A 23,490-nucleotide genomic window follows, 5' to 3' on the forward strand; every position below is an offset into this window, starting at 1 on the left:
TAGTGGAGTGAGTGGGGGTCGCTCATTTTTAGGTGTTGCCAGAATTTGAGTGCTCTTTTTTGGATATTGATAATTAGAGGGTATTGGCCTAATTCTGCCCTGCATGCATTGTTGGGCGTTTTCCTCTGTACCCGGAGGATACTCTTGCAGAACTCTGCATGCAGGGCTTCAGTGGGATGTTTGTCCCAATTTGAAAAGTCACATTTTGTGAGTGGACCCCACACCTCACAGCCATAAAGTGCAATGGGTTCAATAATTGATGTGAATAGTTTAATCCAAGTTCTAATCGGTAACTCTAATTGTATCGATCTTTTGATGGCATAAAATGCTCTTTTTGCCTTTTCTTTAAGTTCCTTCACAGCCAAGCCAAAGTTTCCTGTTGAATTGATAGTTATGCCTAAATAAGTGTACTTGTTTGTTTGTTCAATTTTGATGTTGCCAATTGTAAAATTGTTGGTGTTTCCCTGTAGCCTGGAACGTTTTTGAAAGATTAGAACCTTGGTTTTTTGAGGACTTATTTTCAGGGCCCATGTTTGACAAAATTTTGCCAACACATTCATGCTGTGCTGCAAGCCCTCTTTTGTCAGTGACAGCAAAACCAAATCATCTGCATAAAGCAAACATTTGATTTCGGTGTCCTGCAGTACGAGTCCTGGAACTGTAGAATTCTGTAATGTGTGTGCCAATTCATTAATGTAAATGTTGAATAGCGTAGGACTCAAACTGCAGCCCTGTAGCACCCCCCTCATTTGGTGGAAAAAGTCAGTCCTGTTGCATCCAATTTTGACCGCACACTTACTGCTGGAATACATAGATTTAATTACATCATACAGTTTCCCCCCCACACCACTCTGAATGAGTTTATATAATAGTCCTTTATGCCAAATAGAGTCAAATGCCTTTTGGAAATCTACAAAACAAGCAAATATTTTACCTTTATTTTGATTTACATATTTATCGATTAGGGTGTGAAGGGTGAAAATGTGGTCTGATGTCCGATAATTTGGGAGAAATCCAATTTGGCTTTTACTTAACACATTGTGTTCTGTGAGGTAGTCAATTATTCTTGTGTTAAGTATGCTGCAGAACACTTTCCCAAGGTTACTATTGACACAGATGCCCCTGTAATTGTTTGGGTCGAGTTTATCACCATTCTTATATATGGGGGTGATAAGTCCTTCATTCCAAGAGTCAGGGAAGTAGCCTACCTTTAGTATGAGATTGAAAAGTTTTAGAATGGCCAATTTGAATTTGAGGTCTGTATGTATTAGCATCTCATTCAGGATACCATCTACACCACAGGCCTTTCTGGGCTGGAGATCGTGTAGCTTTCCCTCAAGCTCTTTCTGAGTTATTGGGAAGTCCAATGGGTTTTGATTATCCTTTATAGTGATCTCAAGGTTTTCCAATCTGTGCGATATTTGTGGCTGGTCAGAATTTAAAGTAGGGTGGTCAAATAGGTTTGCGAAATGCTCTCTCCATATATCGCCATTCTGAATTGCTAAATCATCATGAGGCCTTTTGTTTAAATGTTTCCTATTGTCCCAGAATTTGTTTGAGTTAATTGATTCTTCTGTATCTTTCAGCTGGTTTTGGATATGTTTGTTTTTCTTTGCTCTTATTGTATGTTTATACCTCTTGAGGGATTCAGTATACTGAATGCGAATATCTTGGTTGCCTGGTTGCTGATGGTTTTGGTTTGATAATTTTCTCAGATTTTTTGTTCTCTGTTTTTTTGCATTCAGAGTCAAACCAATGATCTGATCTTATTTTCTTTTGTTTGTTTTTAGTGGTGGCCAAATTTGAAATTTGAGCTACATGGTCAAATATATTGTTTAGGTGGGATACAGCCAGGTTCATGCCTTCTTTATTGTGTGGGTAATTTGTGGATAGAAATGTGTTCAGGAGTGATTGGGTTTCCAAGTGTGAAACTGTGCTTTGATAATTTTCAGAGCTGTCTTCACCCCATCTGTAGCTGGGTTTAATTTTGTGCATTTTCCCAGGCTTTGTGTAAATGTTGGGTGTTTCTGTTCTGTTCAGATAGACTGTGATTTGACTGTGATCAGAGAGTGGTGTCAGTGGCTTGACTGTGAAGGCTCTCAGAAAGGTCAAGTTCAAATCTGTTGTGGCATAGTCCACAGTGCTACTGCCAAGAGCTGAGCTATAGGTGTAGCGACCAAGGGAGTCCCCCCGTAGCCTACCGTTGACAATGCACAGACCCAGGCTTCGACAGAGCTGCAGCAGTTCCTCCCCATGTGCATTTGTGGACTTGTCGTAGTTCTGTCTGGGGGAGTAAATGGGGAAATGGATGTTATCTCCCATTATGAAATCATCACCTCGTGTGCTGACAAAGTCAAGTCCATCCCCAGTCCTAGAATTTAGATCTCCACAGATCATAACATGCCCCTGAGTCTGAAAGTGGCTGATTTCGCTCTGTAGGTCAGAGAAGGTGTCCTCATTAAAGTAAGGGGACTCTATTGAGGGAATATAAATTGCACAGAGGAAGAGATTTTGAGGTGTCAGTATGGTTTGTTTTTTGATTTTCAGCCACAGATTATTTTCTCCTTTTTTGACTAGTTCTATTGAGTGTGAAAGTTCTGATTTAAACCAAATAAGCATCCCCCCCTGAGTTTCTTCCTTGAGTCACTCCTTTCAGTTTGGTAGATGGGACTACTAACTCTTTGTAACCTGGGGGACAGCCAGTGGCCTCATCTCCTCTACACCATGTCTCCTGCAAAATTAAAACATCAACATCCTTTACTGATTTAATGAACTCAGGGTCTCTACTCTTTAAACCAAACACAGAGGATTTTAGACCCTGAATGTTCCACAGAGAAACACGAAAAGATTTCATTTAGTCTCTCAACGTAGTTTTGTGTTGATTGCATTGAAAAACTGCATTTGTAACTGTAATGTTTTGAATTAGGCATTTTAGTAATAAGTAAGAGAGTGAAACGTAAAGTTTTAACTTTTTTTTTTATCACAGTTAATAATTTTTGTCAATTTACCATGTGTTTGGGTATCTCTTACCACGATCCACTGCCCATTGGGCTTGTACAGATGAGGCTGAGCATCTGTTGAATGTCTCTGAGTTCAGTGCTGGCAGGGCTTCCTGTTCCACTGAGTGCCTGAGCGTAGGTGAGCGTACCTGGCCGAGGCTGGAGTTGCTGGGGTGGTGGAGCTGGGTTATGGGGCAGTGCAGGTACAAGGCCAGTTGCAGCTTGTGGTGGAGTTGCTGGTCCAGGGTTCTCGTGGGGTCTCCTCTGCCTGCCTGGTTGTGGTGGATAGTGTGAGGTGTGATATTGGATCCTCGGTGGGGGGGTTTGCAATGCTCTGTCTGGAGGTGCTGAGGTACGTCTCATTGGTCGAGGGGTATTTGGGTGTCCTCTGTTGTTGTGTTTTTGAGGGGTGATTTTCAGAGTGAGTGCAGCATCTTTCAGTGTCTTAGCAAACACAGGGACTACCTCTTTATGTAGATGGGCGTGGTCGTAGAGGCAGTCAGTGTTCAGAGTGGGGTGATGGGAGAGATGGACATTTGGCCGTAGTGCACAACCCTTGGAGATGCTGGCATTAATCTTTTGGATGATGAGTGGGTGAAAATCTTTCCTGGGCAGCAGGGTGGATATGACAATCTTGGTTGGTCGAAATGTGTTGCAGGCCTTCTCTATTACTGCTTTCAGTGAATCAGCCACTCTCTCTTGCTGAGCCCTCAGGTCATTTGTTCCTGTGTGGATCAGGATGTGACTTGGCGACCCAAGTTGTCTCTTGTTGAGAAGCTCTAAGGCTTTTTGGGTAGTGGGACACCAGAGCTTAGCTGCTTTGTGTTTTGGGAAGAGTTTTTTCTCATCAATGAATTTCCCGTTTGAGTCCATGAGAAGAACAATGTTTGCTCTCTCTGGGTTTCCTGAGTCTTATCTCTCATCTCTCATCATCTCATTTCCTCATGAGTGTTGGACTGTGTGTGTTGGCTGGCTAGAGGGGGTTGCCTGTGAGCTGGTAGATGCTGAAGAAGGTGGCTGGGTTTGGGAGTCTTGGTTGGTCTGGGTGGGGGTCTGTGGTGTTGGTGGGTTTTGATGACTGAGGGAGAACAGCTGCTCTCTCAGGCTCTGCACTGTGCTGTCTCTGTCCTTCAGCTCCTCTATGAGTGCTGCCAGCTCTCTCCTGTATTTGTCTCTGTCCTGCTGCAGCTCTTTCACCTGCTCTCTCTGAATATCCAGCTCCTCCCTGTAACTGTCTCTGTCCCTCTGCAGTTCTCTCACTTGCTCTGTTAGTGCAGACAGCTCTTTCCTGTAGCTGTCCCTTGTCTGTTGTGACTGCTGTTTAAGAACAGTCTCCCTGAGTTGCACTAGTTCAGTTTCTAGCTGTGTGAGTTGTTTTTTCATTATGATCAGGGAGTTTTGTGTTGATGGTGGTTGGTCCTGCTCTGAGGTGGGGGGTACATTCGTCTCCTCTGCCCTGCTGCTGACAGTAGGGGCACAGTCTGTCTCTCTTTCCCTCTGGGAGTTCTCACAATCGTGGGACCTCTCATTCTCAGCTATTTTTTTAGTTTATTAAATCCAACTAGAAACCATCTTAGGTTTCCTTGTACCATGATAGTTCCATTCTTGTAAATGTTCACTGTTGTTATTGTACTATCAGGGTCATTTGAGTCTCTGATTTTTATTTTCCACCCATTGCAGATTCCCTCTTTTTTTCACAGAGGGGTAGTGCTTGATCAGAGCATTGTGCCAGGCATTTGGGTTGTCTGAGTAGAAGATGAGATTGCTTACTTCACCTTTATTGTACAGATCTCCAAAAAGTGTCTCTGGGCTTTCCCTCAGGAGTTTCTGTTTGAACTGTTTTCTCTGGGGGGTACTGAACTGGACAGTATTCTGTGCAGAGTGGGAGAGGGACAGTGTTGCCAGATACAGCTGCTGGTTTGCAGCCCAAAAACTGCTCAAAAACCGCCAAAACACACACAAACCCGCCCAAAATATTTGATCAATTTTTAGTTTAGTATTTTAACTGCCACGAGTACTTCCTGTACCATACTTAAAAGCAATGCACACCGGCAGCCGAAGCATACATTAAAGCGACAAACAACAGCAGCAGCCAACCACCACAGCAAAAACCCCGACAACGCAAGGCTGCTTTCACATGATAAGCCTTATTTATTTGTAGTTTTGTTCAGCTTTGCTCTTCTTGAGAGAGCGCTCTTCTTCTATTGTTTATCGGCAGTTGGCAAACAGGTTTTAGGTGCATTACCGCCACCTTCTGGACCTATTCTTGTCCTCCATATACCTACACTGAATATGGGGCGCTTCTCTCTACTCTTCGGAGTCTCCATCCAATCAGCCCAATCACATCCAATCGCAGTCTCCATCCAATCAGCCCAATCACATCCAATCCCCGTCTCCATCCAATCAGCCCAATCACATCCAATTGCATTCTCCATCCAATCAGCCCCATCACATCCAATCGCATTCTCCATCCAATCAGCCCAATCACATCCAGTCGCAGTCTCCATCCAATCAGTCATCATGACGTTACTAGACAGTGTTGCCGCGCTCTTCTCGCGCTTTTTTAGCAAAGCAAGTATTGCCAGATTGGGCGGGTTAACGATCCCGAACCAGCCCAAATTCTGTTCACCCGCCCAGACCCGCCCAGACCCTCCTGCTCTCCCTCTCCCTCCCCCCCACTCTCTCCCCCCCCCCCCCCCCCCCCCCCCCCCCCCCTCTCCCTCTATCTCCCTCTTTCTTTTCCATCCCTTTTTCAGCCTTTTTCAAATTGAGGACGAGGAAGAGAGAATATTTCCACAGCTCACAGGTGAAATAAAATGTCAATCAGCATCAAACTCCCAGTAATAGCGAATGAAATTTTAAGGAGGTGCCCGGGGTGGCCAATCAGATATCAGGGGTGTCCAGTGCCACCCCGGACACCCCTCTGGCTCCACCACTGATCAGACCTAGAAGGGGAGTATTGAGATATTAATGGGGTAACATCAAGATCAACACAATACATTGTTTTCATTCAGGTTCTGAAGGCCACCTCAAGGTTTTCTTGTTATATAGGTTGTATAAGAAAGTGTAATTAATTAGCTGGACAGGGTGTCTGTAACTCCTGATGTTTAATCTGTTATTTGGGTCTTATTTGTGATGTCAGTGTTTCTATGTGATTGTACTCTGAACAGATATCCTCTGGATTCTGTGACTCTCTTTTATTGTACCATATGATTTTGCCTTATTTTGTTATTGTTTAAATATTGTTCTATTTGTTATACATTTCCTTAACTTCACACTTTCATCTATGCTTTTGTCTCCACTCAAAACCCCTGCTATCCAGGCGTGAAAGTACTGCTGAATGGAATTCTCTGAATAAAATTTCTCACGATCATGTTGTTGTGCAGTGGAATATTTGTTAACATCTGAAATAATCTTACATTGTAATGTTGCTTATGGCTGTGCGCACTGTAGGTTAGCGTGAAGCTGCTTCTGGCTGTGCGCACTGTAGGTTAGCGTGAAGCTGCTTCTGGCTGTGCGCACTGTAGGTTAGCGTGAAGCTGCTTCTGGCTGTGTGCACTGCATTTTAGCATGAAGCTGCTTATGGCTGTGTGCACTGTAGGTTAGCGTGAAGCTGCTTATGGCTGTGAGCACTGTAGGTTAGCATGAAGCTGCTTCTGGCTGTGCGCACTGTAGGTTAGCATGAAGCTGCTTATGGCTGTGTGCACTGTAGGTTAGCATGAAGCTGCTTCTGGCTGTGCGCACTGTAGGTTAGCGTGAAGCTGCTTCTGGCTGTGCGCACTGTAGGTTAGCATGAAGCTGCTTCTGGCTGTGAGCACTGTAGGTTAGCGTGAAGCTGCTTCTGGCTGTGAGCACTGTAGGTTAGCATGAAGCTGCTTCTGGCTGTGTGCACTGTAGGTTAGCGTGAAGCTGCTTCTGGCTATGCGCACTGTAGGTTAGTGTAACGGATGTGAACTGGGTCAGCAAGCGAGTTTCAAACGTCACTCTGTCACTTCCGAACCGATGTTCCCGCTGCTCAGCTAAACCCAGCATCATTACCAGTTGAGCCAAAGGCAGTTTGCCCCTAACTGTATTGGAAACATTGCGTTACCACTCAAAGCACTCTGCTACCTGCTACCCTAGTAGCTTTACGCAGGACTCACACAAGTTACTAATTTCAGCTCTGCTATATTAGCATGAAGCTGCTTCTGTCTGTGCACACTGCATTTTAGCATGAAGCTGCTTCTGTCTGTGCACACTGCATTTTAGCATGAAGCCGTTCTCTGCTGCTCTTGGCTGTAGGCAGACTGTTGTCCAAGTTAAACTGACAACAGGGGAAACAACAAACCATGGATGTCACATTGGTAGATGTTACATGTGTTTTTTTCTAATAATCAAAACTGTTGTGTAGTTTGTGGCACTCTGTGAGTATGTGTGTCGTTATGCGTTTGTGTGTTTCTGTGTGTCTCTGAGTCTGTCTTTGTATCTGTATGTGTGCAGGAACAGCAGTAGACTGTAGCAGTAAGAAACAGGGCCAATGTATCCTTGGGAAAGGTACCTAACACAAACAGCATCAGAACATACATTCAGCTGTATAAATGTAGTACCTTTTCACTCCTGTATGTAAGTTGTTCTAAAGTGTGTCTGCTAAGCAAAATAAGATGCTCTGTATGTATGCCTGTGTCTTTTTCTGTATGTGGGTGCCCCCTGGTGGTTATCTCTGTAAGGTGCTCTGATTTCTGTCCAGGAAAATTTGAAAGAGATGCTCAGGGTATGGCTGATTCAGAGAATGGAGAATGAAGATGAGCTCCAGCCAAATGCCAGCGGCAGCTGTGTGGAGGAATGGTGTCGGACGACGAGGCGGGGGGTCCAGCTGTACTGCTAGCCATCCCAAAGAGGGACACTGCTCAGACTCATGGAGATTGAAACCTTAACCATGACTGGTATCGGCTCTGAAAAAACGCACACACTCATGCTATGCAGTGTTTGCGGTTTTACTATAACAAAAAAAAGATATGTTCCTTAAACGCAGAGAGGAGGAATTCGTTACAAGTGGTGCGTAATTGGAAAAAATGTCCCAAAATTCTTCATGAACATGAAAACACAGTTACATTCACAAGGAACCTGTGCATTAAAGACTCGCTTGCCTGAAACAGTCTTTCATTGATGTCCAGCTGGTGCAGCAACAGGCTGCTGATCAGGAAAGGAGAGGAGAGGCCATGCTGGAGCAACTCTGCCGTCTGCAGCTCCCTGTAAGACTGAACTCACAGCCAGGGGGCATGAAGACAGAGAGACCAGTTTCCAGAATCCAGAGGAGCTTTACAGGAGCCAGTGCTTCCAAGTGCTCCACTCGCTCAGCTCTGAGCTAACCTCAGCCAGCCGACCCTGCCTCCTCTAATCATCAGTCATCACCATCATTCCTCCAGTCACAAACTAACAGAAATCATGATCTAAAACCTGTCATTTAAAACGCTTGCCTTTACAATAATAGCTTTATAGAATGTAATTTTGTGTGTGTGTGTGTGTGTGTGTGTGTGTGTGTGTGTGTGTGTGTGTTTCCCTTGTTGTAGGCCTACTAATTACACCTTCATTCCAGCAGGGTAGGAGGGATATGATCATTCTCTCTGCACAGAACTGTACTCTCTCTCTGTCACCAGAACAACATCACTCTCTCTCCCCTTAAACAGCCAGTGCATCACTCTCTTTCTGTTCCCAGATCAGTCAGAGCATCACTCTCTCTGTTCCCAGAACAGTCAGCGCATCACTCTCTCTGTTCCCAGATCAGTCAGAGCATCACTCTCTTTCTGTTCCCAGATCAGTCAGAGCATCACTCTCTCTGTTCCCAGATCAGTCAGAGCATCACTCTCCCTGTTCCCAGAACAGTCAGCGCATCACTCTCTCTGTTCCCAGATCAGTCAGAGCATCATTCTCTCTCTGTTCCCAGATCAGTCAGAGCATCACTCTCTCTCTGTTCCCAGAACAGCAAGAGCATCACTCCCTCTGTTTCCAGGTCAGTGAGAACATCACTGTCTCTGTTCCCAGATCAGTCAGAGCATCACTGTCTCTGTTCCCAGATCAGTCAGAGCATCACTGTCTCTGTTCCCAGATCAGTCAGGCTGTTACTGCAGCAGTGGTGCAGGGGGGGTATGCAGGAGCTGTACAGTGAGGTGGGGGGGGGGGGGGGTATGCAGGAGCTGTGCAGTGAGGTTGGGGGGGGGTATGCAGGAGCTGTACATTGAGGTTGGGGGGGGGGGTATGTAGGAGCTGTGCAGTGAGGTTGGGGGGGGGGGGTATGCAGGAGCTGTGCAGTGAGGTTGGGGGGGGGGTATGCAGGAGCTGTACATTGAGGTTGGGGGGGGGGGTATGTAGGAGCTGTGCAGTGAGGTTGGGGGGTGTATGCAGGAGCTGCGCAGTGAGGTTGGGGGGAGGTATGCAGGAGCTGTGCAGTGAGGTTGGGGGGGGGTATGCAGGGGCTGTACAGTGAGGTTGGGGGGGGGGGTATGCAGGAGCTGTGCAGTGAGGTTGGGGGGGGGGTATGCAGGAGCTGTGCAGTGAGGTTGGGGGGTGTATGCAGGAGCTGTGCAGTGAGGTTGGGGGGTGTATGCAGGAGCTGCGCAGTGAGGTTGGGGGGAGGTATGCAGGAGCTGTGCAGTGAGGTTGGGGGGGGTATGCAGGGGCTGTACAGTGAGGTTGGGGGGGGGGGGGGTCAGAAGCTCTGACTCGGATGGGTGTGCCTCCTTTTTGGTTTGGCTTACAGTGATGACAGTTCTGTGAGTTTTGTGTATGCGAATGGTTTTGGTTTTACTTCACAGCACAGGAATCACTAAAGATTTCATTTCCTTTACATTTTACTGTACACATTAAAAGTGTTGTCACTCATTCCCAAAATAAAGACCATCATAACTGTCCCAATGGAATGTTGCAATTTCTTGTTTTAAAAATGCTCTTATTCATCTAATACTGGTGTTACAAGGGTATGTTTAGGAAGGGGAGGAGGTCGACAAGGGTTTGACACTTATTCTTCCTGTATGCGTCTGAAGAAGCCCTTCTCCCTCATAACGGGGAATCTGCTGACTTCTGAATGTGCTGCAGGAGATGCAGCTACACCAGGGTGGGAGATCGTGTAAGAACAGACAAACAACAAATACGTGGTAAAAGAATAAAAAAGAACAGGTGATGCGCCAGATTCCTGTGCTACCCTCCTGTACCTGCGTTCGGAACTTCGGAGGGTGTTGACCGTTTCTCAGCGATTTTCACAAATGTACTGTCTGTTAAACAGTACATGCATTTTAGTGCACCGGACAGTAATTCATATTGTGGTTAAAGGTGACAAATGCTTTTCGAAAGTTTTAAAATAATGACAACTCCCCCTGTAAAAATCTAATTTGATCTTATAGTCTCTAAAATGGCAAATGAATGTCTCAAAGGTTTGCGCTGAATCTAAATTGCTTAGAATCGCATGAAAATATCCCGGTAAAGCGAGGTGACAGCCGTTTCACTAGTCTCAGTTATCTGCAGCTTTTGATATAACTCGCAAAATACTGATAAGTCTGTAATAGCTAAAATCAGTCTTAAAATGAGAATGAGATAACGTTAACTCCGCACGCTACTGCGGCATTGGGACATATATTCAGTTATATGGATATACGAATCAATGATGCTGTCGGAGTTACGTCCTTAAAGAAGGCGGTGTCAATTGTGTCAAAGCCAAACGGTAGCCTATACACGTTCATCAGAAAACGAAATTAAAAGTATTTTGGCTGCAACTTGAACAGTCGCCATTTCAGAAGTCAAGTCTTAAAATGTTGGAGACCGATACTAACAATTAGTACTGCAAGTTCTGGTAAGAATATGAATAACACGTTTTTTTAAGTGGAGTGTTATGGGGTGGGTTGTTTAAAATGGAGGTCAAGTTTAAACTTAACCCTCCTGTTATGTTTGGGGTCAATTTGACCCCATTCAATGTTTAACGTCTCTAAATAAATGCTCAACATCATTTTTTTTTTGCTTCATATTTAATGACTTTTCCTAATTTTATAGGGACAACTGGGTAAACACAAAATTAACGTGATGATATGTTTTTAATGCCCTGTACTCATGTTGTACGCATTGGTGTTGTTTGGGGTCAATTTGACCCCAGGCTGTTTTATCAATATAAAACATATAAGAAATATCAACATTTTACACACATTTGTTTTGTTTGTTTTGGATGATATTGAGGACACTGCAACATGCAATTTTATAATATAATTTTATAATGTAATATAAGACTTCCCTCTGTTTTAGGGCCAAAACCTATCATAATAATGCCTGTAGTAGTGCGAGAACCACGGACAGTTCACATGAGATGGGGGAGGGGAAAACATAATTTCCATGAGAGCTTTGATATTTCCCGTGCTGTGAGGGAGGGGAACTATGGTTCCCACACCTGTGTCTGCGCATGACAGTAGGGGAGGAGCAAACATATAAAAGCTTGCACAGCATCCTTCAAAACCATTCCTCTTGGTGCGGTGTGTGCTCTCTCTTTGAAAATGAACTCCATGCAAAAGTTTTCTGCCAATGAGGTTTTGCCACAGCTGTTTGCCAGTGAGAGTGGAATAGAGGAGACTGTACATGAGACAGAGGATAACGTTGAGGAGGACCCTGATTATGAGACATCCTCCTCTGATGAGAATGAGACTCTAAGTGTTGACCCTCCTGTTTCTCAACCACCAGAAGGCATGTTACCTGCAAAAAATGGAAAGTTATTATGGTCCCTCTCCCCACTTGAATGACAGGGTAGACTTAGTGCTGCTAATGTTATCAGGATGGTTTCAGGCCCCACCAGATACGCTGTCAGCCATGCCCAAGACATAAAATCAGCTTTTGAGCTCTTGATAATCAATTGAAAAGAATATACTGGAGATGACAAACCTGGAGGGGAGGTATGTGTATGGGGGCAGTTGGAAAGACTTGGATGTGACCCACTTGCAAGCCTATATTGGGTTGCTCATTTTGGCAGGAGTTTACAAGTCAAAAGGCGAAGCAACAGCAAGCCTTTGGAATGCTGACACTGGAAGGGCAATATCTCCAGCAACTATGTCTCTACAGAAATTTCATCTTTTCTCCCGTGTCATACGCTTTGATGATAGAGAAACAAGGCAGGGCCGACAAGAGTGTGACAAACTCACAGCAATAGGGAATGTATGGGACAAGTGGGTTCAGCGATGACCTTTTCTTTACAATCCAGGCCCCCACATGACTGTGGATGAATGTCTGAGTGCATTTCATAATAACAAAAAATCTGTACTTAGAAATAATATAAAGGCCTTAACATACCAAAAAGATCTTTCTCTTCGATTTTAGGTTAATCAGTGAGATTTTATGGAGGTTGGGGGGGGGGTATGCAGGAGCTGTGCAGTGAGGTTGGGGGGGGTATGCAGGAGCTGTGCAGTGAGGTTGGGGGGGTATGCAGGAGCTGTGCAGTGAGGTTGGGGGGGAGGGGGGTAGGCAGGAACTGTGCAGTGAGGTTGGGGGGGGGGGGGGGTATGCAGGAGCTGTGCAGTGAGGTTGGGGGGTGTATGCAGGAGCTGCGCAGTGAGGTTGGGGGGGGTATGCAGGGGCTGTACAGTGAGGTTGGGGGGGGGGGGGGGGGTCAGAAGCTCTGACTCGGATGGGTGTGCCTCCTTTTTGGTTTGGCTTACAGTGATGACAGTTCTGTGAGTTTTGTGTATGCGAATGGTTTTGGTTTTACTTCACAGCACAGGAATCACTAAAGATTTCATTTCCTTTACATTTTACTGTACACATTAAAAGTGTTGTCACTCATTCCCAAAATAAAGACCATCATAACTGTCCCAATGGAATGTTGCAATTTCTTGTTTTAAAAATGCTCTTATTCATCTAATACTGGTGTTACAAGGGTATGTTTAGGAAGGGGAGGAGGTCGACAAGGGTTTGACACTTATTCTTCCTGTATGCGTCTGAAGAAGCCCTTCTCCCTCATAACGGGGAATCTGCTGACTTCTGAATGTGCTGCAGGAGATGCAGCTACACCAGGGTGGGAGATCGTGTAAGAACAGACAAACAACAAATACGTGGTAAAAGAATAAAAAAGAACAGGTGATGCGCCAGATTCCTGTGCTACCCTCCTGTACCTGCGTTCGGAACTTCGGAGGGTGTTGACCGTTTCTCAGCGATTTTCACAAATGTACTGTCTGTTAAACAGTACATGCATTTTAGTGCACCGGACAATAATTCATGTTGTGGTTAAAGGTGACAAATGCTTTTCGAAAATTTTAAAATAATGACAACTCCCCCTGTAAAAATCTAATTTGATTTTATAGTCTCTAAAAATGGCAAATGAATGTCTCAAAGGTTTGCGCTGAATCTAAATTGCTTAGAATCGCATGAAAATATCCCGGTAAAGCGAGGTGACAGCCGTTTCACTAGTCTCAGTTATCTGCAGCTTTTGATATAACTCGCAAAATACTGATAAGTCTGTAATAGCTAAAATCAGTCTTAAAATGAGAATGAGATAACGTTAACTCCGCACGCTACTGCGGCATTGGGACATATATTCAGTTATATGGATATACGAATCAATGATGCTGTCGGAGTTACGTCCTTAAAGAAGGCGGTGTCAATTGTGTCAAAGCCAAACGGTAGCCTATACACGTTCATCAGAAAACGAAATTAAAAGTATTTTGGCTGCAACTTGAACAGTCGCCATTTCAGAACTCAAGTCTTAAAATGTTGGAGACCGATACTAACAATTAGTACTGCAAGTTCTGGTAAGAATATGAATAACACATTTTTTAAAGTGGAGTGTTATGGGTGGCTTGTTTAAAATGGAGGTCAAGTTTAAGCTTAAATCGGCATTTTGTCTGATTGTTAGAAAATGTCTGATTGAAGAAAATGGTGGCATTAAATTGCATCAAATCGGGTAGATAAAGTCCAAAAGAGTTTCAAGGATTCGACACTTCCGAAAATTCTAAGATATTGAAAGGGATTCTGAAACGTCCAATAATCTATGCAAGAATTTCTAACTGTGCGATGTAAATCATTTCTCTTAAACACATAAGCCTGTCACCACATTGTACCGTGTCTGAGTAGGCCTGCGTCCGTTCGCTGCCAGGAAGCAACAGGTGTGATGTAGGCATCGGTCCAGCTTCTGCGATGTGCCATGTACAAGGGTAGGCCTACGTTTTTTTTATAATCACTCTGAATGCGTGTGTTCAACTATTTTATCAGATAAAGTGGATCACATATGTTGAAATTTGATAAATAAATGCATTTGAAATTTGGAAAATGGTACGAAAATCACTCGCAGCTCGAGATGCTGGTCCTCACGCGAGCTGAAGATGTATTATAATTTATTGTTTCTTATATTCATCTTTCACATTCATCTTTAAAGTTTTTATTCTTTCAGTTAGTGTTAGTGTTCAGTTAGGGGTAATGTTGACCAGCCTGTAGCGTTTGTAATTGATTGAAGTAATTCGGTGTAATTTACTTTACAAAAATGGCTCAGTGAACGGAGTATTTTAATTCCTAAATATCTTCTTCTGGCCGTCTAAACAGAGAGTGAGGGAGTGCTTAAGTGCTGCGGTTTAAATAAGCTTATAAGCAGTTCCTCCGTTTTTCCAACATTTCATTTTATGTGGTACTGTGTTGCCACGATGGACGATGGATATACAACAGCACATCGTGTGCTTAAAGTGAGATTTAATGTTCCTTTACATTTCTATTAATACCTTTTATTTGTGGGTTCTGTCTCATTAATTGTGCGGTTGGTTGAAGACTGATGGCAAATGACTGCGGGAGAATGGACACCCCTGCCTCTTGCTCCTGCCTTAATGTTGGGGGCAGCTCTCTTTTGAGGACACGAGTACAAGATTTGAACGTGTTTAATTAGGTCTGAAAAATATTAAGATTTACCTTGCTCTTGAAACAGGCGGTGACACCGGGTCAAATCCTTTCTCTGAATCGAGAGTCTGGACCGTTCTTTTCCCCTGCTTCCTTTTGTAATCAATGATCAGAACATATTTAATAATGTTAATAATGGCAATGAATGGCAATAAACTCTGACTGCTCGGGGTGTGTATCTTTCATGAATTTTCCAACCTATCGCTAAACGTTTATTTCAACAATATGTGTGTAGTCTGTATTTACATATATGCGTATATGCCTATGTCGCTTGTCTAGGTCTCTTACCTAACGATATTAAACTTTTCGCTTTGACAACGTGATATGCAACGCTAGAATACATTTACCAAAGAATGTCGGAATCGAAGTGCGGCGCCCTGGTTTGCTAAATTGCTATTGGAAGCGAGGTCAAGGAACGGACATTCACACAAATGGGCTGCATCCCAAACTACATTGCTTTGCTTCCTTGACCAGCGTCAAATATTTCACGCGTTTAATGAAATGAGTTAAAGCATGAAAAACAGACTTTAAAAATGTTCCGTTGGCAACATCACATCACACGTCATGAGATGTGTCATTCGTGTCATTTAACGCAGTTACACTGGCTCGGTACGGATGTTGAACCTGATCGCTCAGTGACCGAAATAGATACGAATGTAGATCAACTACCTTCAAATTGACGAGACCTTAATTCGACTGGGTGCAACTGTTAATCTTTACTGATGAAATAATGACGTTACATTTGTTAGTTTTGTACAGAAAATAAATGAAATAAAATATGCGCCACTTGCCTCACTTGGCTGCTCTGTATCGACCCAATCTTCCCCTTACCCCGCTGGAGCAAAGAATTATGGGAAATGTAGTAATACAACAACTAAACACAAGCACATAGTTCCCTTATGCTCATTAAGAAGTACAAATAAAATATATCACTTCAAATCGTTTTAGTATTATCCTATTCTTCTTAAACCTTAAATGCTATATTCAAACTTTTTCACTCCAATGAGAATGTGTTTTTTCTGCTGTCCATAGAAACCTTTCCTAACCTCCTCAAACACACCGCAGCCCAGAGAAAGCAGATTGGGGAGGGGGGCGTGGCCTCTGACATGAGGGCTGAAGAGGAAGGTGAAGAGGGGGGCGTGGCCTCTTAAGCGTACCATACCTTCAGTGGAGCCATGGAACCAGAGAACAAGAGGTGAGAAAAAAAAACACAATTTATGGGAGTGTTTGAGTTTGCACATGCACATATATGAGACATTCATTGGAAAATCCAGCCATTAATTTTCTGAGACAGTAAAACTGATGGCATTACAGCAGAGTGTACAGTGTACAGCACTGAAAATGTGATAGCAGTAATAAAAAACAAATTAAGAGCACTTGTACACAGAGTACAGAGGAGATCCAGTACAAAACAGGGAGAAACTCTTTTGTGTATCTGTATATGTAAATGTGGAATTCTAAAACTAATGAATGAATCTGGAATATTATCCAGACATACTGGATGTAGCAGCTTATCAATAAATGAAGTCCTGTCTCCATGTGCTGTTACCAGGCTCAGCCTGCAGAGGGCAGGGTCACCGGTACCCAGCTGTCAGTCTGTGAAGAGTGACTGGTCCATGGATCATCCAATCATGTTTAGTGACAAACATCACCCCCTTGATCCAAGGTGAGGTCACTTTGGCCATGACAGAATTCCGAACAGGTTTATCCAAGCCCAGTGTTCCAAGATCTTTCCTGAGATTTGAAAGAACTTTGGATAAATACGGTGAAACTGTTTTTGCTTGAGTCTATTATGCTGCATGGTACATGAGATCAGAAAAGAAGCAAATGATCATGCTTGTTTATAATGACATTTAAAAGGCCAGCAAATAGTTAAAACCTTTCGGCACTCAGCTCAAAGAATTGATACAGTGCCACCTGAGTGGAGTGTAATGTGTTCTGATTTTTTCATTTCCTGAATTGTAAGTGCATGCTTTAAAACATTTTCATTTATATTTACTTTTGTTGTCTTTCATGTCAGACTTAAGAGTATATTTAAACAGATCTAGGACATCCAGTATTCATCAGATGTTGTGGGCTTCACAAGGCACATTAGACATGAATGTAGCTAGTTAGCTAGCTAGCCAGCGCCAGAGCTTAGTGAACAAGAAGATTAAGGAGATGCAGGAGATAAGGAAGAAAGCGCCAGTCCAAGTTTTGGTGTTCATCATGTGGTCCTATGATTTTGTATCCAGACGATGTCGGTTCAGATGAGGTCATACGGTACACAAGTACATGTTTTTTTAATGAGCCAGTCCTCAGACTCATTGTCATTATTTCTTTAGGAAATTCCAAAAGTAGCCAAAGTGTAGGTATTGTATAGGTATGGGGTATGCCCATAAATTGGTACATGCCATACCTTCCATTCCAGTAGAAATGTGTATATTTTACAGATGTATTAGTGAGCTGTGTGTCTAAATGTAGTGCTTTGTAAATGAGTTAACTACGCTTGGGTGCACAGGCTAAATCCCAAGACCAGATTTCATCTACAAATAACAGTATTCAGACTCTGAATTCATTTCAGAGTTCAGTCAAACTGAAAATGTGGACAAGAAATGGCAATAAGGCTTTGAACTGAAACCATTCTGACCATACCTTAAGCAAAAGAAAAGTATATCAAATAATTTTGACCTTAATTTTGCTGCGACCTTGAACAGGGAAGAAACTGAGATCTTCAGCTGCTTTGAAGGCAAATTTCATTTCTATTTGTCATCTTGAAAGCTTATCTCAAACTTTAAAAGGACAATAATATGTGATTTGATCCTCCAGTTCTTTCACTTAATACATATATAACAGCTATGCTTAATATTTCATCACTGTATACTTACATGTGCATAAATTGACAGAAAAACTGTGAAGCATCCTGTCTCCATGTGCTGTTACCAGGGTTAGACTGCAGAGATCAGAGTCACCGGTGCCCAGCTGTCAGTCTGTGAAGAGTGACAAGTCCATGGAACATCCCATTAAGTTTAGTGAGGAACATCACCCCCTTGAGTCAAGGTGAGGCCACTTGGGCCAAGACAGAAGTCTCAATGGATTAATCCAAGCCCAGTGTACCCAGATCTTTCCTGAGGTTTGAGCGAGTTTTGGATAAATATGGTGAAACTGCTTTTGCTTGAGTCTGATCTGCTGCTGGTTCAAGAGATCAGAAAAGGAAGCACATGATCATGCTTGTTTATAATCACATTTAAAAGGCCAGCAAATGGTTAAACCTCTCAGCACTCAGCTCAATGAATTGGTATAGTGCCACCTGACTGGTGTAGGGGTGTTTTTTATTTCCTGATTTGAAAATTCATACTTTTTCAAAGCATTTTCACAAATATTTATTTCATTGCCATTTATGTCAGACTGAAGAATATTTAAACAGATCTAATACATCAGATATTGAGGGGTTTACAAGACACATTACTCATGAATGTAGCTATTTAGCTTGCTAACAAGCTCTAAAGCCTTGTCAATTTTACAGATCTTATCTGGCTCAGGAGGTAACTAACAGGCTGAATATAAACTAGCTAGCTATCTAGCAGTGTTTAGTATTTAGCTGGCCAGACAGCTAGTGAGGTGGTTGGCTGAAAGTAGGATTACATACATAGAAAGAAAATAAGTGGGACAAAAATTCCAGTGGTTGATGTTTTTATATTTTTCATGTGTTTTATGTGATCAATTCAACTTCTGTCTATTTAAAAGAGGCTATATAATGTGTAAGTACAAGTTTTTAATGAGTCAGACAGCAAAATAACAGCTCACTGATATTTTTTTAGAAAACTACAACAAGAGCAATTTCAGCACTCCTATGATAGCATAACTGCCATCCCAACATAAATGTAAACATATTTGGAATGTATCTGTGAACTGTGTGTCTGGGGGTACTGTATGTTTTGTATATGAGTTAAATGGTATATAATTAAGCTGTTAAATGAAGTACAAGAATATTGAATGGCTTTAATTCATTTTTCATTACAAACACTAGATCAAGTTTTGAATTTCACTGAATGGATATCTCCCCGTCACTACTGTAAGAAAAAAAATGAGCAGAAGAGGTGAAACCTACAACACAATAATTTCAAAAGCAATAAATACAGGAACCAGCTTTGGACAAACAGCACACATCCAAACTGAAAAGAGTGATTCCCCCCTCTGCAGCCACACACCTGCATTTAAAGCCTGCTGATCAGAGCAGCTGTGGCTCATTAACCAATAGCTGGGTCAGGGTAAGACTCCCTGTCCAACACATCTCTGCTCTTCCTCACTTTACAACCCAGTCAGACTTCAAACAGTCTGGTGTCTCACTCACGCTGGTCAGACGGAGTGTGTCTGTAACCATGTGCTCTTCATGATGATTAAACGAGCTGGTGAGATGATAAGCTAAATGCGCTTGAATGAAAGGCAACAGGTCATTTCTGCCAGGAAACACTGGAACATAAAGAGCCTTCTGTTTGCTCTATCTGCTACGTTTGTGCTTTAAACCTACATCCTGGTATAAAGTCAGTGACTATTTATGAAGCCAAAGCAGGTTCACTTCTGGCAAAATACTCTTTGGAAACAATGAAATGCTATGATGAAATTGAGCATGATGAGTTTGATGACTTAATAATATTTTGAGCTTGTTTCTCCTTTTCATCTTGCTAATTGACTTCTGATTAAATGTGTATTCATGCGTCTGCAGTGAGCTGTCAGAGCTCCAGTCCATCTCTGCAGTGTGTGAGCAGATGAGCCAGCAGAGACTCTGCCAGCAGGTGAAGGACTTCACTCATTCACCTGAACCTGCCTGCACCTGGAGTCACTCATTCACCTGAATCTGCATGCACCTGGAGTCACTCATTCACCTGACTCTGCCTGCACCTGGAGTCACTCATTCACCTGCATCTGCCTGCACCTGGAGTCACTCATTCACCTGCATCTGCCTGCACCTGCAGTCACTCATTCACCTGTATCTGCCTGCACCTTGCATCACTATTTCACCTCAATCTGCCTATACCTGGATGCATTCATTCACTTAATTCTGTCCTGGTTTCATTCATTCATTTGACTGTGTAATCCCGTTATTTACTGACTGGCTGGATCGTCTGTCTTTTAACCCCTCATTCATCTGAATCTGTCTGTCCAGTATAAAGCCATTCACCTGTCTGTCTCACATACTCACTCATTCACTTGCATTTGAGTCAGTTTGTCATGAGTTCATTTTCATCTGACCTGCTCGCTGAAGAGAGGTTAATGTTTCTCCAACTAACTCCAACAAATATTTCTTAGTCTTCATGTAATCCTTTTCATTCTTAGGCTTTGGTTTAACAGGTGTCTTTATTTCACTGCAGTCCATGATTGTAGATGCTTCACCCCTGTGTTCCAGTGATCAGGACCTGGAAGCAGAAAATAGTAAGATGTTTCTCACTGTATTATTATTACAAGTCAAAAAGGGTCCCCTGAACATGGTCATCTTTTAGAAACCCACACCAATTTATCCCACCCACACCATCACTATCTACAGACACACTACTGCTGTTTAACACATAATACTCTCAAACCCTTCAGCAACAGTCGGTTCTGAAAATATCTCCATTTTTACAGATAAATGTGAACAAAGAGTCCAAGAGAAACTGAAATCCAGTCTGAAGAAGAGGTTTGAGTGCATATTTGAAGGGGTTGTGACATCAGGAAAACACACCCTCCTCAACAATATTTACACAGAGCTCTACATCATAGAGGGGGACAGTGAGGGGGTCAATAATGAACACGAAGTGTGGCAGATTGAGACAGCATCCAGGACACAGACCACACAAGAAACAGCAATCAACTGCAATGACATCTTTAAACCCTTACCTGGACAAAAGAAACCCATCAAAACTGTACTGACGAAGGGGATCGCTGGCATTGGAAAAACAGTCTCTGTGCAGAAATTCATTCTGGACTGGGCAGAAGGAAAAGCCAATCAGGATATTCATTTTGTGTTTGTTCTTCCTTTTCGGGAGCTGAACTTGATTAATGATGAACAATACAGTCTGCTTGGGCTTCTGCATGTCTTCCACCCTGGAACGAGAGGGATTGAAAACATTGAGTCTTATGTTGACAAAGTTTTGTTCATCTTTGATGGTCTGGATGAAAGCAGATTTCCCTTCAATTTCCAACACAGCGAGGTATTGTCTGATGTAACAGAGACATCCTCAGTGGACGTGCTGCTGACAAACCTCATTAAGGGGAATCTGCTTCCCTCTGCTCTCCTCTGGATCACCTCCCGGCCAGCAGCAGCCAATCAGATCCCTCCCACATACGTCCACCGGCTGACAGAGATACAAGGGTTCAATGACTCACAGAAGGAGGAGTACTTCAGGAAGAGACTCAGTGAGAACCAAGCCAGCAGAATTATCTCTCACTTGAAATCATGCAGGAGTCTCTACATCATGTGTCACATACCAGTCTTCTGTTGGATTTTTGCAACTGTTCTGGAGCGACTGTTGAGTGAAGCTGACTGTGGGGAAATCCCTAAAACTCTGACTGGAATGTACACACACTTCCTGCTCATTCAGTCCAACATCAGGAATCAGAAATATCAGGGAAGAAATGAGACAGATCCACAAAAGCTTCTGGGGCTGGATAAAGACATGATTCTGAAACTGGGGCAGCTGGCTTTTCAACACCTGGAAAATGGCAATCTCACATTCTATGAAGATGACCTGAGAAAGTGTGGCATTGATGTCACTGAAGCGTCAGTGTACTCTGGGGTGTGCACAGAAATCTTTAAAGAGGAGTCTGTGCTGTATCAGAAGAAAGTGTACTGCTTTGTGCATCTGAGCATCCAGGAATATCTGGCTGCTTTGTATGTGTTTCACTCATTTATGAATGAAAATGAAAAGACTTTGATGTCCATTTTTGGTCTAAGGTCTGAATTCACTGAACTGTCAGACACTGACAGATTTGATGAGGTCTTGGAGAGTGAGAATGGATCATCACTGTATGACTTACACCAGAGGGCTGTTCAGAAGGCTTTGGGGAGTAAGAATGGACACCTGGACCTTTTCCTGCGATTCCTTCTTGGCCTCTCACTGGATTCCAATCAGAAGCTTCTCAAAGGACTTCTGACACAGACCAGAAGTAATTCAGAGAGCATCAAGAAAACAGTCCAGTTCATAAAGAGTTTGGAGAGGGAGGATTCCTCCCCAGAGAGGTGCATCAATCTGCTCCACTGTCTGGCTGAACTGAACGATCATTCGCTTATGAAGGAGGTCCAAAAGTACTTGAGCTCAGGAAGTCGTTCTGGTGAAAGGATCTCACCTGTGCACTGCTCTGCCCTGGCCTATATGCTCCTGATGTCAGAGGAGGTGCTGGAAGAGCTTGACTTGAGGAAATACAGGACCTCAGACGAGGGGCACAGGAGACTGGTTCCAGCTGTGAGGTGCTGCAAAAAGGCTCTGTGAGTATTAACATGAGTATCACCATTCTAATACTCCATTGTTATCCTGAAAACATAAATGTTAAAATATGATACAGTATATTCAGATATACCATGTTGCAATATAATTAAAATCTCTTTCAATTGTTTTTCCAATGCTCAAACCATTAAAGAGTAAAAAAAAAAATCAAATAACATTTAAAAAAAAAAAAATCAAATAACATTTATAGAGATAATATTAAAACTGCCTGTACTGGCAAGACAGAGTGTAAAGTAGTTCAGAAATGTGGCCTGTTTCCACTTTAATGTTACATTGGAATATTAAATTTTTGAGTGGAATTAATTTAGATATTGTCCCTAACCATAATGTCTTCCTATTTCTTGGGAGTGGAACAAAAATCTCTTCTCAGTATTTTTATTAACTGCTTTATTACGGACCACCAGATATGTTCATTACTGCTACTGCTGTAGTCACAGCTGTAATGTAGGGCAGCATAGTTAGGATCCAGGGGCCTCATTTATAAAGCACGCCTGCTCCCAGATTTCATGCTAAATTCTGCGTGTGCAGAAAGCCATGGCAGCACTTTGACTTCTAAAACCTTTAACTCGATGTGAGAATGTGTGTACCTCAGTGTGTGTACCTCAAATATGGTCCGTGTGAACGAACTACGCCTTTAGGCTGAACAGTGTGTTACAGGCATGAGTTTTCCTATGTTTAAACATTACTCACTGAAATGCAGTAAAGACAGCATTAAATGAACAGTGAAAATGCTGAAGAAACAGCAATGTGTGGGCGGCAGTGTAGCATAGTGTTTAAGGAGCAGGACTCGTGACCGAAAGGCTGCCGCTGGGGCACTGCTGTTGTACCCTTGGGCAGGGTACTTAACCCATAACTGCTTCAGTAGCCTACATACCTAGCTGTATAATTAGATAACATTGTAAAAAAGTGTAACCTATGTAAGTCGCTCTGGATAAGAGTATCTGCTGAATGCATATATAGGCTATGTATGAAGAGTTCATTTGCAAAAACTGATAAACACGCCATCCTTTAAAAAAACGAACTGACTGTCGTGAGTTATTCTTAACACATAGCACATTCTGAACCCTAAATACGTTTTTTTCCCCACAAAAGCAGTTATTGTCCATTGTCAAGGCATTGCAAGTTCACGTTTCACAACAGAAACC

At 42.9% G+C, this 23,490-nt stretch overlaps 1 protein-coding gene and 1 long non-coding RNA gene across 2 annotated transcripts in view; both read left to right on the forward strand.

Moving 5' to 3' along the window:
• Positions 1-22,330, forward strand: part of LOC118790458 (protein NLRC3-like) — a 47,042-nt gene extending 24,712 nt beyond the window's left edge. The window contains exon 5 of the mRNA XM_036547376.1: positions 20,487-22,330. Coding sequence (XP_036403269.1) covers positions 20,487-22,330 — 1,844 coding nt within the window. The remainder of the gene's footprint in view (positions 1-20,486) is intronic.
• LOC118790473 lies at positions 13,669-15,971 on the forward strand. The gene is made up of 3 exons (XR_005005491.1): positions 13,669-13,750; positions 14,073-14,152; positions 15,915-15,971. It is a non-coding gene; the product is annotated as an uncharacterized LOC118790473 (long non-coding RNA).
• Positions 22,331-23,490: the final 1,160 nt, after the last annotated feature.

The sequence above is a fragment of the Megalops cyprinoides genome, chromosome 1 (genome assembly GCF_013368585.1).
Source record: "Megalops cyprinoides isolate fMegCyp1 chromosome 1, fMegCyp1.pri, whole genome shotgun sequence".
Classification (NCBI taxonomy): Eukaryota; Metazoa; Chordata; class Actinopteri; order Elopiformes; family Megalopidae; genus Megalops; species Megalops cyprinoides.